This window comes from Rutidosis leptorrhynchoides, chromosome 6 (genome assembly GCF_046630445.1).
Source record: "Rutidosis leptorrhynchoides isolate AG116_Rl617_1_P2 chromosome 6, CSIRO_AGI_Rlap_v1, whole genome shotgun sequence".
Lineage (NCBI taxonomy): Eukaryota > Viridiplantae > Streptophyta > Magnoliopsida > Asterales > Asteraceae > Rutidosis > Rutidosis leptorrhynchoides.
The window spans coordinates 74,705,714-74,723,655 of NC_092338.1; the positions used below are offsets into that span (position 1 = coordinate 74,705,714).

A 17,942-nucleotide genomic window follows, 5' to 3' on the forward strand; every position below is an offset into this window, starting at 1 on the left:
CACACGCTCTCAACATGTCTTTTAACGTTTGAATCATCCGTTCACTCTGACCGTCTGTTTGCGGATGATAAGTTGTACTTAGATTCACACGTGTACCCAGATTCTGTTGTAAACTGTTCCAGAAGTTAGATACAAACCTAGTATCCCTGTCGGAAACTATTGACAACGGTACACCATGTCGACTAACGATCTCTTTCAAATACAACTCTGCCAAATCACTCAACGAAGCGGTTTCACGAGTAGCTAAAAAGTGAGCACTCTTTGTTAAACGATCCACTATCACCCAGATCATGTCATGACCTTTCTGGGTTCGGGTAACTTGGTTATAAAATCCATCGTTATATGATCCCATTTCCACTGAGGAATTTCTAACTGTCGTAGAGATCCATATGGTTTCTGATGTTCTGCTTTAACTTGCGCACAAATATGACATTTCTCAACGAAACCTGCAACATCTGTCTTCATTGTCGGTCACCAATACAACGTTTTCAAGTCTCTATACATCTTTGTACTACCCGGATGCACTGACAATCTAGATTTATGCGCCTCTGTAAGGATTAAATCTCTAAAATCTCCAAGCATAGGCACCCAAATACGGTCATTATAGGTCTTTAATCCTCTAGAATCATTGCATAGGTCAAATTTTCTTTTGGTCATTTGCTCAGTCTTTAAGTTTTCGTCATTCAAAGCTACTAACTGAACAGTTTTCAATCGATCAATTAAGTCTGAAACTATTTCAATTCTCATAAATCTAACATTTTTGATGGTTTTCTTGCGACTCAGAGCATCTGCGACCACATTTGCTTTACCCGAATGGTACTTAATCTCACAATCGTAGTCTTTAATCAATTCTAAACATCGACGTTGACGCATATTTAATTCTTTCTGCGAAAATATATATTGAAGACTCTTATGATCGGTATAGATTTCACAATGCGTACCATACAAATAGTGTCTCCAAAGCTTCAAGGCAAACACAACTGCAGTTACCTCTAAATCATGAGTAGGGTAATTTCGTTCATGATTCTTCAACTGTCGTGAAGCATACGCTATAACTTTATTTCTTTGCATCAAAACACAACCTAGACCTGCGTGTGACGCATCGCAGTAAACCACAAAATCTTCTGTTCCCTCTGGTAAAGCTAAAACCGGCGCTTGACATAACAACTGTTTGAGAGTCTGAAAAGCCTTTTCTTGTTCATCAGTCCATCGAAAGGCTACATCTTTTCTAGTTAACTTATTCAACGGACCTGCTATTTTAGAAAAATCTTTAATAAATCTGCGGTAATAACCTGCTAAACCCAGAAAACTCTTAATTTCTGTCGGTGTTTTCGGCGAGTTCCAATTCATTACAGCTTCTATCTTAGATTGATCTACTTTGATACCCTGTTCACAAATCACATGACCCAGAAACTATATTTCCCGCAGCCAAAATTCACATTTGGAGAACTTAGCGTACAACTGTTCCTGTTTCAGAAGTTCTAACACCAACCTCAGATGCGTAGCATGATCTTTCTCGGTTTTCGAATATATCAAGATATCATCTATGAAAACAATTACAAACTTGTCAAGATACTGGCGACACACCCTGTTCATTAAATCCATAAACACTGCTGGCGCGTTTGTTAACCCAAATGGCATAACTAAAAATTCATAATGACCATATCTAGTTCTGAACGCTATTTTCGGTATATCGTTCTCTGCAACACGTACCTGATGATACCCTGAACGTAAATCAATCTTTGAAAAGTAGGAAGCACCCTGTAACTGATCAAATAAGTCATCTATTCTTGGTAACGGATATTTATTCTTGATTGTTCTCTTATTTAAGTCGCGGTAATCTATACACATCCTAAGCGACCCATCTTTCTTTTTCACAAATAACACAGGAGCACCCCACGGTGAAGAACTTGGTCGGATAAACCCCTTATCTAACAGTTCCTGAATCTGAGACATCATTTCTCGGATTTCTGACGGAGCTAATCTGTAAGGAGCTTTTGCAACTGGCGTAGCACCTGGAACCAAATCAATTTTATACTCTACTTCACGTACTGGAGGTATCCCTGGTAAATCACCTGGAAATACTTCTGGAAATTCTGGCACAACGGGAATATCGGTCACCTGCTTCTTCTCTTTCTTAACATCAATCACGTAGGCTAAGAATGAATCACACCCTTTCGTTATTGCCTTATGAGCTTTCATTAAGGAAACCATAGGGAAGTTAAATCCACTGCGCTCTCCCCTAGCTATCACTCGGGATCCGTCGGCCAAACGGAAAGAGATCATCTTCTTATCACACTTAATATTAGCCATATTAGCTCTTAACCAATTCATACCTATGACTACGTTGGTGCCAATCAACTGTCGTCTTCTTTTTTGATCTCTTTGAAATCCACTCGAAGCTTTTTACTTGAATATCATTTAGAAGAGTAGGACACGAGCGGTATGTATTTTGGAAGATTTTTTGGTTTCGGTTCTTTCATAACAAATACCCACAAACCCATTCGACAGCCTGCCAGATTAAGTTTTCACTCCTACCTTGACCATTACAGACTTCACCATTGAATAATTCGATTATGCTTAAAGAGAAAAAATTCCCGAATCCCCACCATCGGTACATTCTTTCCCATACATCAAACGCATATTTGCATAAAACCAAGGCATGATCAGTCGATTCCACATCCTCGTTACATATGGGGCAACGAACTGTATGGAGGTCTATACCCCGATTAGCTAATTCCACTGTCACTGGTAACCTTCTAAATTTTGCTCGCCATACGAAGATCCCAATTGATTATGGGAGCAGCTTGTTTATACAAGTTTCTTGTACTCCAGCAGCATAGCCAAACAACTTTTCATCTAATAATTTAGCTAAAGAGTAAGTATGAAATTTACCATCACTACTAGCGGTCCACTCCCATCCATCTTTATCACTTAGTTTTAGCCAATCAACAGAAAAAAAATAATACCGATTATACAAGTTTTATATTCTTATTTAACATTCATCAATAATCAATAACTTTAACATAATTAACAAAAGTTTTATTAGACGTTTGAATATATTCCAATTAGCCTAAGAGCACTTTTTTATATAAAAAATCATACACGATCGTCTTGTATCTAGCAAAACACATAATCTTCTCATAAAGTATACTACGTGTAAATCATATAACCTCTCCTCCTCTACATGTCCCACTTAATCACACGAACAACTAATTCGGGTCGGAACATAATCTAGATTATTGTTATTAAATATCTCATCTAACACCAAAGAGCCAATGGCTTGGCGATATCGAGGTCACCCTTACAACCTTGAGGTTGAGGGTTCGAGTCCTGTTTAGGACAATTCGTGGTGTATATATTCGAGTTAGATTTAGATGTGTGTGAGTTTGCCTTTCCCAAAAAAAAAAAAAAAAAAAAAAAAAATATCGCATCTAACAATTTAATGATGAAACCACTGCATTAAAACAGAACTAACAATGAAAGATACTTTATTTACTACACCTATAATTTAATTTTAATTATAAATTAGAAATTATTAATATTAATTAATACGTAGTATAATCACTTGAAGGGGCGGCGCGTGATGATAACAAAGAGCGTGAACAAAATCCCCCAAATTGAATGAAAATGCAAGTGTGTGTATATCTAAAAAGCTGAGAACACAGTCTCTCCACACCATCACATGCATCACCATCACATCCATACCCAAAAGCCCATTCATTCATTCTCTCAAATTACTTTGCATAAACATTAAACATTAAACAACAACTAACAAACAAACAAACCAACCCCATTTCAAATTTTTCATCTTTCTTCAAAACCCAGCTGGATTTAATTGTCAGCTTCTTCTTTTTTATCTTCATTTACAGGTAGGTATACATGTCTCTCTAACAAATCAATTATATGCATAGCAGTATAGATCATAACTGTATCTATCTATAAGCATTTTTAGGTTATGGGTTGTTTGTTTTTATCAATTATTATAAATTATAATTAGTAATTTGATTAGTAAGTATGACTTGTTAAGGGGGTTTGGTTAAAGTTTTGATTTTTTCCTTTTTTGGGTTTAATTAATTAAAGATTTTGACATGGGTTTTGTAAAGATTCTGTTTTGATTGTTTCTTTTGCATTTTTTTATTTGTTTAATTGTGGGTTTGTACTGTAGAGACATAATTAGTCATCAAGTGAAGAACTTTAAAGTTGGGGGAACTTTATCTCTCCTTACATCCATCATGAGTGTTAAAAATCGAATTTTTGAACAAGGGTCTTTGGTGGGTACTTGTTTGCAGTAAGTAATGGGCTGTGTTTATTCAATTGATTGTAACTGTATTGGTGATATATGTGCTCCTAGAGATGCTAAACACAAAGAAACTGATCATGTAAATTCATCTGAAATTGGTGTCTTTTCACCTAATAAAGATGATGATGGTGACACGAATCAGAACCCGGAAGTCGGTATAACTAGGTTACGTAGGGTTTCGTCGCAGTTTTTACCTCCTGATGGTTCTAGGGTTGTCGTCGTTCCAAACGGAAACTATAGACTGCAATACTCGTATCTGTCGCAAAGGGGATACTACCCTGATGCACTTGATAAAGCTAATCAAGATAGTTTTTGTATTCACACGCCATTTGGGTCGAACCCTAGTGACCATTTCTTCGGGGTGTTTGATGGACATGGTGAATATGGAGCTCAATGTTCGCAGTTTGTAAAGCAAAAGTTATGTGAAAATCTGCTTAGAAACAGCCGGTTTCATATCGACCCCGTTGAGGCATGTCATTCTGCTTTTATGAGTACAAATTCCCAGTTACATGCTGACGTTAATATAGACGATAGTATGAGCGGGACAACTGCTATAACCGTATTGGTTCGCGGGAAGACACTTTATGTAGCCAATTCTGGTGATTCACGAGCGGTGGTGGCAGAAAGACGTGGGACCGATATTGTGGCGGTTGATTTGTCTATAGATCAAACGCCGTTTAGAGACGATGAGCTCGAAAGAGTGAAAATTTGTGGTGCGAGGGTTTTAACTTTAGATCAGATTGAAGGTTTGAAAAATCCAGATGTGCAGTGTTGGGGTACTGAAGAAGCCGATGATGGTGATCCACCGAGGTTGTGGGTCCCAAATGGGATGTACCCGGGTACTGCTTTTACTAGAAGTATTGGTGATTCGATTGCTGAGACGATCGGTGTTGTTGCGAATCCGGAAATTGTTGCGTTGGAGCTTAGACCGGAGCATTTGTTTTTTGTGATTGCTAGTGATGGGGTATTTGAGTTTCTTTCGAGTCAAGCAGTGGTTGACATGGTACGGTATCCTATTTATATTAAAACTATTACATTATATACATACACACAAATGTAGATATTAGAAAGCCCTTAGGGCTGTCGGTAACGTGCATTGTATCACTGTACATTTGATTACCACCAGTCAAAAAATAATTGGTGACCACTATGTACAATGAGATAAAGTACATTAACGACAGACCTAAGGGAAAATCCAATCAATTCAATGAATTGCATGTTTTAATCATGTTTTTTGGTGAAAAAATAACATGTTACCATGATCTAGAGATGTCAGCATTTAATGAGGATCCAGTGATTTGATTTAACGTACGATACTAGATACATGTGTTATGTGTATATGGTAGTATAAATGTCTTAATATAGTACTGTTTGAAGTTTTAACCTATTTGACATGAGTGAAAATTGCATCTTTTAACTTAAAAAGTGTATTTCTATAAGAAAATACTCAAATATCTTTGATAATTTTGCGGGTTTACTACATTGGGATTCAATAGCATCTCTGTATAGGTTTCACTTAAATATAGTTTCTGGATACAAATTACTAGGTTTCCTATATTGAATTTATCAATAGTATATCAAAATTTTAATAAATTCATCAATCTAACATTGTATATCCTGTTATAGGTTTTAAACTATAATGATCCCCGAGATGCTTGTGCTGCCATTGTAGCCGAATCTTATCGGCTTTGGTTGCAGTTCGAGACTCGAACGGATGATATTACGGTGATAGTGGTCCAGATAAGTGGATTGACTGGTGTAAGCTACCTCGTTAAAATCAAGCATATCGATCTGATCGAGTTAATTAGTTTTCCATTTACGAGTTATTTTGATTTACGTTCTTATAGGCGGCTACAGTTGGTCATGCAGCCATTTCAGGAAGTGCGTTACGACCCCCGATACCGCAAGTCGTAGAAACGTCAGGATCGGAGTCCCCTACAACGATGAGCTGGAATGCTAAAAACCAGCGAGTAAGGACCGATATATCAAAAACCCGTCTCCGAGCAATTGAAAATTCTTTAGAGAATGGACAATTGTGGGTCCCTCCATCTCCAGGCCATAGAAAAACTTGGGAAGAAGAAGTAAACTTCCATTAATTTTTGAGTTTTCAATTAGCAGAACTTTATAACTTGCTGATTGTGATTATATGATTTTCGGTATTAACAGGCGCATATTGAACGAGCTTTGCATGATCATTTTCTTTTTAGAAAGCTTACCGACTCCCAATGTCATGTTTTGTTGGACTGCATGAAAAGAGTTGAAGTTCAGGCAGGGGATACTGTTGTTCAACAGGTAATTGTTATTGTTAATATTATTGTATTATTGTTACCAGTAGTTTATAACCTGCAACATCGTGGATTAATGTTAAAATTAAATTATTAAAAATTACTCTAGGAAGTAATTAGTACTATTTAGTACTCCGTAATAAATAATAATTAATAATTAGTTAGGAGGGAGACAAATAACTAATTTGGAGGGAGACAAATAACTAATTTGGAGGGAGACAAATACTCCTTAATTACGAGACAAATAATGTGTTGGTTGGAATTCAAATCAATCAGTGGTTTAAAAATAAAAGAGACAAATATGACATAATCACCCAAATCAATGGTGAGATTATGATTTTAAATATTAATCTCACGGTTGAAATTGAATACTCTTATTTAATTATGACTTTCTTTCACGCACGCACGCCTCACACAACATTATATCATATCATATATAAAATATATAGTTAGATCGTTAATAATACTTTAATTGGAGAGGCAAGTTTAACGGTCTCCTATCTTGCAGGGTGGAGAGGGTGATTGTTTTTATGTAGTTGGAAGTGGTGAATTTGAGGTCTTCGCAACACAGGTGATGTCACCTTTTTAGATTCATATCTTGTTATACCTATCTAAGAACCGAGTATTTTTACGTGTTCTGATTTTTGATAAAGATATAGAATAAACTTTAATAATATAACCGTCAACAGGAAGAGACAAATGGAGCGGTTGCAAGGATCTTACAACGCTATACAGCCGATAAACTATCATCTTTTGGTGAGCTGGCACTAATGTAAGTCACCATTGAATGTGGTCTAGTTTCTATGATTATAAGTGTTCTCGCTTTTAAATCTAGGTTACTTTTTATGCTTCATTATAGGTATAATAAGCCGTTACAAGCTTCTGTTCGTGCTGTGACCAATGGGACCCTGTGGGCCCTACGAAGAGAAGATTTTCGAGGAATTCTCACGTCAGAGTTTTCAAATTTATCGTCATTAAAGTTACTCCGCTCCGTTGATCTTCTCTCACGGTTAACAATTTTACAACTCAGTCTCATCGCTGATGCTCTTTCTGAAGTTTCATTCTCTAGTGGACAAATTATAGTTGATAAGGTAAAACCTGTTCAAACATGTACCTAGAGGGGGCAATTTTGACCCATTATAACTATAAATGGGTTGATCCAGGTTTTGTTTGATATCTAAAAGGTCAATATAATAAAAATTGGCTAAACAAGGGAACATTTCAGAAGTCATCCAAGGTGTATTTTAATGCATAAAACATTCTAAAGCAATTTAATCTGACATTCTGATTAATGTCAACAAATTAATCTTTGTAATTATCGTGAGCATGCTAATTTTTTTACAAAAAACTTAAAATGATTTGGACAGGTGTCTCGGATCTACGCATTTTAACCCATAATATATTAGCTGTTTTGACCTGCAACCCAGTATGTCTGACGTATGCATTATGATCCCACCACAAAATATCCATTCACTGACATTTATACTAAATCTTATATATAAAGTATGCGTATTTGTAGGGTAATATTCTTTCGGGACTATACATGATCCAAAAGGGACAAGTCAGGATAACGTTTGACTCATATATTAGTAGTCAAAATGCTACGAGTCTCATGTCTGATAGTCAAAAACTAGATGATGATATGCAAAGTGGTACCGAGCTTTCAATGGAGAAGAGCGAGGGAAGTTATTTTGGTGAATGGACACTTCTCGGTGAATGCATCGATTCTTTACACGTGGTTGCGTTAGAGGATGTGGTATGTGCCGTTTTAACCAAAGAAAAATTTGAATCGGTTATCGGTCCTTTGCCAAAGATCTTACAAGACGAGTACAGGTACTTTACTTCACAATTGATAAACTTACATACAAATTAAGGTGGCAAAATGGGTTGGGCCATAATAGGTGAATATTGTTTTGGTTCCAAATGGGTTGGGCCACCCAAAACATTTGTTGCCCTAAATGTTTCATTGCAAGTATAGACTTCTAACAATATGGAATTGAAATAGATTTTTTTTGTTTGTCACTTTGTGAAGTATCTATATACTATTAATATATTCTTTGATATATATATTTTTGTCAAGAAGATGTTTTTTACATGTATGATTCTTCATTTAAATCATTTATTTAGGTCAAGAGAAACATCCAGTGACTTTCCACGGGAGCCTGTCAGAAGTATTGATACGTATTCGCTCTCAAAAGTTCAGCTTTCTGATTTGGTATGGAAATTGCATATTTTAATTCTTTTCTATAGTGTGTGTTCGTTCTTGAAATCAAGGGTGTGATTTAATGTATGTAATTGTTTAGGAATGGAAAACATGTTTGTATTCTACCGACTGCTGTGAGATTGGGCTTGTACAACCAAAAGATTCAGGTTTGTACTTGTATAATCTTTTTTTCTATTATTTTTTAAAATGAAGTTGACTTATAACGTAAAAAGATGGGGTACATTTATGGGTTAATTACTTAACTGCATACCTTGTAATCAACTGTGGTACGACATCTATAACAGGTAAATATACTTTTTTATTCCAAAAAATGCATTTAACTTTCGAATACATCAATAAGAACCCTCAAAAGCTTTAAAAGTTTTTTTTTATTATTTTAAGGTATTCCGACAGTTTACGATGTCGAAATGACCATGTAAGAGTTGAGTTGACAGTAACTTTAATCACGTTGATATTTTCCCTAAACTTTCATCATGTTGCCATATTAAGAAACATTAATTTGATCTTTGAAGGTCACCATATAACTCATATTAGATTAGGCCCAAGCCCACAAGTTGGACTTGGGCCTAATCTAATATGTCTAACATGGGCCTAATCTAATATGTTTAACAATAACTCCACATATGAAAAAACCTAATGGTGTGTTTTGTTGCAGAAAATATCTTTTATTTAATCTTCATTTTCCTAAATACTCTGATGTGTTTTTATCTCTAACAAGCTATGTAAAATTTCGAAAACGTGTTCAAATGTTTTCATTCGAGTTTAGAAAACATGAGTTTTCAATCTTAACAAAGGAGAACAGTTGAGAACTAATTATTGAAGTTTTTAATAAATTTCTTACATTATTTTTTGTTTCGTTTTATCTTCCTCCATCTTCATTTTGTGGGTTTGATCTTGGGCTCTAAATGGGCTGAAATTCTCTAAATAGGATCCACATTTTAAAAGTGTGAAATTGTGCAAAACGAACATGATATCTAGCATCTCATCAATGACATTATACATCAAAAATGTTTTTTTTAATAAATATTAGTACCATACTAACATACATTTATAAATGTGTTTTTCCATCAATCAGAACATTTATTTAGCTTGAAAAGATTTTCAAAGCAAAAGATGAAGAAACTTGGGAAGGAAGAACAGGTCCTTAAGGAGAAGAAACTAATTACCGACATATGTGGCTTGCCTGGGGTCCCACAAGTTGTACGCACGTGTGCTGATCAAACGCATGCCGGCATACTGTTAAACACACTCATTTCGTGTCCGATAGCTTCCATACTTAATTCTCCACTTGATGAGCCGTCTGCTTGTTTTTGTGCTGCCTCTGTAGTAGTAGCCTTGGAAGAATTACACAAGGTCAGATTCACCCCCTGTAAATTTAGGTTAAGATATTTGTGTATAATTATTCTATGCTTAAAAAAAAAACACTATTCATTAAATAGTTTGTATTTTATTATTTTTAATTAATTAATTTGGTTTGATTTAGGCTGGCGTTCTATACAGAGGCGTGTCACCAGAAATTCTAATGTTTTCTCAAACAGGACATATCCAGGTATCTTTCTTGTTAACGTAAAACCACTTACAAAACTTGAGGTGTGGCTAATTGGGCGGTTTGGTTAACATGGTCATAATGGTTTACTTTTGGTAGTACTCGAGTTGGGTTGGGTTGGATTGTGTTGGGTCAACATTTTTTATCCAATTTTTTTTTTCTTTGGACATCAGTTTGGGATCACTCAGGGAGACTAAACCACCAACGCGTTCATCTCCCATAGTTGCATAACCCGCCCCAACTACTGTCATGGAGGAAACCCGGACCAATCCGAGGGCATGGCTGGTAAAACCCACCTCCTCGCTGCCCCCGCACCAAGTGAAAGACGACCTGGGTGGATACTTCAGGTCAGGGATAACATTGGGATAACATTGAGTGCAATGTTGCAGCCCAGCGGAGTTGAACTCCTGAAGAGAGGCAGACCACTACCAGTTGAGCTAAAATTCAATTTTAATAGTGTGTCATAGATGGTTAAAAGATTAAAAGTAATAGTTTTTTTTAAACAAACACAATTTAGGATGAATTATACACTATACACATACTTTCGGCTACTTCAGCTCCTTTGACCCTAACTCGTTAGAGATGAAGGATAGCCCGTATTGATCTTTTCATAAGTATATTGATATTGCTACATCCAAGACTAATTTATTGAAATACTATAAAATTTTTAATAGTCATCCAATTCAATTCTGTTTATGTCTTGTATTGTATTGTAGCTAGTCGATTTCAGATTTGGAAAGAAGTTAACGAGTGAGAGAACGTTTACGATATGTGGAATGGTGGACTCATTAGCTCCAGAAATAGTCCAAGGAAAAGGCCATGCTTTTGCTGCTGACTGGTAATAATTACTCCATCCCGAACAAGTTCTAAATTGTAAAAAAAAAAAAAAAAAGTCAATGATGAAAATGAATTAACACATAATTTACAGGTGGGCGTTGGGAGTGTTGATCTACTTCATGTTGCAAAGTGAAATGCCATTCGGTTCATGGCGAGAAAACGAACTCGATACGTTTGCAAAAATTGCCAAAGGACAACTAACTCTCCCCGAAACATTCAGTCCCGAAGTTGTCGATCTCATTACAAAGGTATGCACGCCTATTCTCCCGAGACTTCAAATCCGATATTTTGACCCCTATTTTGACCTCACAAAGTCAACTATATAGAAACAGCCAATCTAACAACTTTGTTCTTTTCGGTCACCAAGTTGCTAGAAGTGGATGAAAACGAAAGACTTGGAAGCAAAGGCGTTGACTCCATTAAAAGTCATAAATGGTTTGAAGGTGTCAACTGGGAAAGTGTAAAAAATGGTACCTGCACCGTCCCACAGGTGATTCTGACCCGTATAGATCAATATCTTGAAACTCGGCCCGCTGACTCCTCGGAACCAGTAGTTTTGGGTAGTGAAGACATTGCCGATCTCAACACACCTGAATGGCTCGATGACTGGTAGAAAGTACAGCCACGACCTCATGTGTACTATTTTGGGTCAAGCTCAACGGGTCGTCGTCTTCTTCTTCTTCGCATTAATTTTGCGTAAATGTTGTTGAGAAACACTATACAGAGGTGTACTGATATTCAATTCTTTTTTGAACTTGTATGTAAATATAGGTGTATAATGTGTGTGCGCATCATCAGAGCGCTTTTGAATCAAGTTTTCTTTCTGAAAATATATTTTTGAAGATTAATGTATAATATGGATTTTGTTCATCTTGTTTGTCTACTGTAATAAAATTGTAGTATTTCAAAATTGGGTTGGGAATGGGAATGGGAATGGGAATGGGAAAATATGATTAATTAGACAACTGATATTATAACTGGCAACCATGATACTAATCGCTCGCCAGTTTTTTTTTTTTTTTTTTTTTTTTAAGAAACAGTTCAATAATCATTCACAATTTGCAGATATGAAGGATTACATTTTCTAGGGTTCTTTATGTGATGTCTCATATGTTTCTATTTCTCACCTTTACTACTCCGGCATATGTGGCTGACGTTTTTTCGGTGTTAGTTTTCCGACGACGGTGAACTTAAATTATTACTATAGGTTTTTCTTGTTTGTTTTCAAACCCACGTTGACGAAATGGATAGTCACAGAGATTTAAGGTGTTTCTCTTTTAGCTTCGAGTTAAAATGAATGTTGATACTACTTGCTCCAAGGAAGAAGATATATTTGTATAACTAATTTTATGAGCTATTACGTTGCACGCTAATGATACGTCCTACAATTCTTATCCAGAATGATACATTTATTTAATATAAAATAAGTGTTCACGATAACACCGTGACCGGCAAGGATCTTGAATATTGCCAGTACAGGGAATGATAATTATGTACAGAGAAAAGACATTGAAGGTAATTGAAGAAGGGTCGTGAAGAGGTAAAAAGGGCCGGCAACATCTAAGAGATGTGGGATAGAAAGGTGCAAGGTATAATAACAATAATATAAACAGTAAAGGATAAGACGGATAAGAGTTGTCGAGAAGAAACACTTAAACAATATAGGTCGTGTTCACACATAAGCCCCTTTAGTCTGGACAAGATCGTGTGTGTTACTCTGCAGCCGGCACACGTGTCCCAAAATATCTAGGCAGTAGCACATGAGGGGAGCATCTGTGTGTCACGTCAGCCCGACTATTTCGGAAAGTTTGTTATCTCACATATGGTACGTGTGCCACAGAACCCATTCCAATAACTAACTTTCCCGCCTTTAAACACACCCCTTGGGATATTTACATGATACAAGGACACCTACTGTAAACTTACACTTTGCCAAATTCATAACTCATATACAAGTTTACTCACAAATCGATTGAACTACGTTCATCATCAAAGTTTAATCTTCCTTTTATATTAATTACTCGATCTTATCGAGTAGATTAATTCGATTGATTGTCTTACACCCTCGCGAATTTCCAGATTTCGATCGAGTTTGCACGATTGTCGGAGATAAAACAATCGATCAATCCATTTTCCCTAAAATTTAGCACATAAATCTGTTTCTGAGAAATTAGGTATAATCATATGGCACTATCTGAAGATAAGAACAATTCAGCGATCTCAAAGAGCAGTTCGGCGATGAAGAAAAGAACGTATGAATCTGAGCAAGTGGATAAAACTTAGGAAACTCCAATTACCACAGAATTGGGAACAAGTGTGAAATCAAATTCACAGAAGCTCACGAGGAAGAAAATACGCTTGAAAGGAATGATAATCATCAGTTGGAACTAGGGATGACAATGGATCGGATGATGCCATATCCAGATCCATATTCATTTAATTTTTGCTCATTTCCATATCCATTTAACTTCAGTTCATCCGTCAATATCTATATCTGATGAATTAAGTGGGTTAATGGATATCCATCGGATATCAAATGAAATGTTAATATAACGACGATTATATCAATTTAATATAGATTATAACAAATGTAAATATTTACTCTTTATGTTTTTGATTTGTTACAAATATTTTGATTGTAATTTATCGTCGATTGTGAATTTTATTGAACAAAATACGTTATAATATAAGTAAACATACGTTTAAAGTAATCTAATTATGTAACTTTGAATATTGTTAGCAACAATTTAATAATTGTGACTATTACAACCGTTATTTTCGTTAATAGTTTACGAATTTGTAGGTTATATGTATGTGTATATCGATATGTAGATGTATTTGCATATATTTTAGCACGTATATATGTATATATATAGATGTATTTCGGGTGATAATAGATATATACATGGATGATAAATTGTCATTCATATATGATTCGCGAAATATTTAGATCATCCGTATCCATATCCATATTCATATCCGTTAATCGTCCAATTACAGCATCCATATCCATTATATATGAATCAGATCGGGTGAATTTTCATGAATGAAACATCCATTGTCATCCCTAGTTGGAACCATCTTCAGTTAAGACAAGAAAGTTAAACTTCAAATTAACAAATCAAACGGTTAGAGAAACAAGCAAAGGAAGTGCATCTCAGGCGAAACAAATCTGATGGCAAAGATGATCTCATAGAATGTGGAAACACAGTTAATGGCAAAACTGAAAAGTATGTTTGGTTGAAAACAGCCGGCACGGTTTCAGTAAACTGACAGTAAATTTAAGAAGACTGGAAGGAAATTTTTTTGGTGACCAGCAATAATTTCTGGCAAACAGTGAAGGAATGACAACAAAGGAGGCAATCAAGTGGTTAGAAACGCTCTATAAGTAGGCAGAACCACTTATAAAATAGATTAACAAAACTTATTATTTATAGTTTGGATTCTAATTCATTCAAAAAATAGTTTAGATTCTAAAATATAATGCTAATTCAAAACAGATCCTACACTTGTTAGTTAAAGACTATATAATTCTATACTCCGCAAATTGTATTTAAATATTTTAATTATATATGCACATGTACAATAATAAGATAGAAAATTTAATAAATAAATTGAAGATTGCATTTTAAAAGTATATTAATATTAATTTAATTACTAATTTAAAATAGTGTTGTTATATTTTATTTAGAATCACTAAAGGAAACACTCACATGTTATTTAATATATTAACATACTACAGTAAAAAAATACTTAAAATCTTAATCACCACTCCATATGCTCTTAATATCTGTAATAATACTAAAAAATTCACTCACCACTCCATACGCTCTTAATACCTGTAAAACAATAATAACCATTTTAGCTCTTACAGATCCTTTAGAAGGCATTTGTCACTCAAGTTTTTCCACTTACTCCATCAACCCTAACATCTCTAGAAATATCATATTACTCTTTTCTAAGAATACTGCTACTTCTTTCGTCTCAAATTTATTGTTTACTAATCTATTTTATAATATTCCAAATTAATTATCTATGACGATAAATAGATAAAAGTAATGAGATAAAGTTTCTTTATACCCTTAATTTATGCATGTACGACAAAATGATAGGTAAAAAAATAAAAGGTAGAACTAAAAAATGAATAAAAAATAATGTAAAAATGATATTCCTTATGGTATAATGTTTTTGATTTTGAATGTCTAAATTTAACTATCTACTTTCGAAAACATATAGAATGGAATAATTAATCAAGTTCAAAATCAAAAACATTATGTAATTGTACATGATGGACACATCGTTGCCTATCATATTTGACTCAATAGTGATCGTTAATTAAGTCATGAATAATGTTAGACTTTTCCTTGATACATATATAGTCACTCCAATTCCAGTCTTCTTAAGCCAACAATTTGCATAACAAAACAAAATCCAAGTGGTTGCAAGACATGTTAATAAATCAATTAATTAAATTATGCATTTTGTACTAGCTAGCCGGCTGCTTTGACTCCTTGTATATATATCTATAAATATCACACATTGATGAGCATGGTATCACAAACACTCACCAACAAAACAAAACATAAACATTCAATCTTATTCTTGTATCTCAAGTCTTTTTTGTTCATACATTTCTTGAAGAAACATGGGAGCAGGTGGTCGAATGTCGGATTCATCGAATCAAGAAAACGATCTCCTAAAACGTGTCCCGACCGATCCACCATTCTCACTAAGCGATCTCAAGAAAGCAATCCCCGCTCACTGTTTCGAACGATCTGTTATTCGTTCATCTTACTACGTTGTTCATGATCTCATCATTACTTACGTCTTCTACTACCTCGCAAACACATACATCCCTCTTATCCCCGCTCCTTTCGCTTACTTAGCGTGGCCGGTTTATTGGTTTTGTCAAGCAAGTATTCTCACCGGTTTATGGGTGATCGGTCACGAATGTGGTCATCATGCCTTTAGTGACTATCAGTTGATCGATGACATCGTTGGATTCGTTCTTCATTCTGCTCTTTTTACGCCATATTTCTCATGGAAATACAGCCATCGTAGTCATCACGCCAACACAAACTCACTCGAAACGATGAAGTTTACATTCCTAAACGTAAATCCAAAGTCATGATTTATTCCAAAATCCTCAACAATCCACCCGGTCGAGTTTTCACTTTGGTCTTCAGGTTAACTCTTGGCTTCCCTTTATACCTTTTAACCAATGTTTCCGGAAAGAAATACGAAAGGTTTGCGAACCATTTTGATCCGCTGAGTCCCATTTTCACTGAGCGCGAACGAATTCAAGTTCTCCTATCGGATCTTGGTATCATTGGTGTCTTTTATGCACTTAGGCTTCTTGTAGCAGCAAAAGGGTTGAGTTGGGTGATGTCTATGTATGTGATTCCTGTAATCGGTGTGCACGCTTTCTTCGTTTTGATCACTTATTTGCATCACACACATCTCTCGTTGCCTCATTATGATTCGACCGAATGGAAATGGATCAAGGGAGCTTTATCTACGATCGATAGAGATTTCGGTTTCTTGAATAGAGTCTTCCATGACGTAACACACACTCACGTGTTACATCACTTGATCTCGTACATTCCGCATTATCATGCGAAGGAAGCCAGGGATGCGATCAACCCGATTTTGGGTGAATATTACAAGATTGATAGGACTCCAATATTTAAAGCAATGTGGAGAGAGGCTAAGGAGTGCATGTATATTGAGCCAGATCAAGATAGCAAGAACCAAGGTGTATATTGGTACCATAAATTGTGAGAAATTTTTGGTTTCCTAATCCTATGCTACTATGCTAGTTGATTGCATTTATATAACATCGTTTGTTTGGTGTAATCTTACCTAGGTATAAATTCCGTTAATCTCAAGTTTGTTGAGAGCATATGTAATAATTGCAGTTAATCAATTAAGTTGATTTATTGTTATACTAGATTTTATGAGCCCGTGCGTTTCACGGAAGCTCTAAAAAATAGCTTTTGTAATTGTTAATATTTGTACAACAATATTTTTTGTTGATAGCATGTTTATGACGAAACACTTTAGTAGTATACGTCTTGAAAGTGTAGAAATGTAAAAAAATGAGTTTCGTAAATGCTATGAATCAATAGCATTAGAATGGAAGAATGAGTAGTATTTCTTCACTAAATATTGGTAAAAAACTGAAAAAAATTTCGTCAAGTTCTTTAGCACAGTCGAAGTTCTAAGTGAAGTTATATTTGCTATAGAAAGTACGATAACGAATGAGGAGTTATGATCTTGCATTTCAATGTGATTGTTTCCACTCCAACAATAAAAAAGTGAGTATTTTAAACAAAAAAAACAACTTCAATCAAAAGTACTTATCCAAAATCCACATAAGCAAAATGATAAAATTAAAGTATGAAACAACACATAAAAGTTAAACAAACTACATATCCCAAATATTGTTCTCCTACACCAGCTTAAAAATGTGATCATGCAACATAATTGCTCCAATGATATAAAGTCTAATCCAACGGCAAAACTTAATGGAGGCCGGAAGGGGCACTTGTCCCCTCTGACTTTTGGGTAAGTAGTGTATTTGGAACGATTTTAGAGTATAATATTATAATTGTGTTGTGAAATGTCCTTTTTCAAAGTCAAAAGTGGCAGCAAATTTTATGACCACCTAATTGTACAGTATTTTCTTATGCTATAAATATGCATCATGTATGATTGTAAAACACACTTTCTAATATACAATCTTCT

The 17,942-nt window shown here is 35.1% G+C and overlaps 1 protein-coding gene and 1 pseudogene across 1 annotated transcript; both read left to right on the top strand.

The window, feature by feature from the left end:
• Window positions 1–3,662: 3,662 nt before the first annotated feature.
• On the top strand, window positions 3,663–12,065 carry LOC139851589 (protein phosphatase 2C and cyclic nucleotide-binding/kinase domain-containing protein). Its single transcript, XM_071840667.1, has 16 exons — window positions 3,663–3,872; window positions 4,169–5,306; window positions 5,930–6,061; window positions 6,151–6,384; window positions 6,470–6,595; window positions 7,097–7,159; window positions 7,278–7,360; window positions 7,448–7,679; window positions 8,108–8,421; window positions 8,716–8,803; window positions 8,892–8,958; window positions 9,888–10,165; window positions 10,296–10,361; window positions 11,075–11,196; window positions 11,287–11,443; window positions 11,563–12,065. Exons 2-16 carry the CDS (start codon window positions 4,299–4,301, stop codon window positions 11,806–11,808), a joined length of 3,216 nt encoding a protein of 1,071 aa, XP_071696768.1. The 5' UTR covers window positions 3,663–3,872; window positions 4,169–4,298; the 3' UTR covers window positions 11,809–12,065.
• A 3,693-nt stretch (window positions 12,066–15,758) lies between these two features.
• LOC139851644 (delta(12) fatty acid desaturase DES8.11-like) lies at window positions 15,759–17,227 on the top strand (annotated as a pseudogene).
• Window positions 17,228–17,942: the final 715 nt, after the last annotated feature.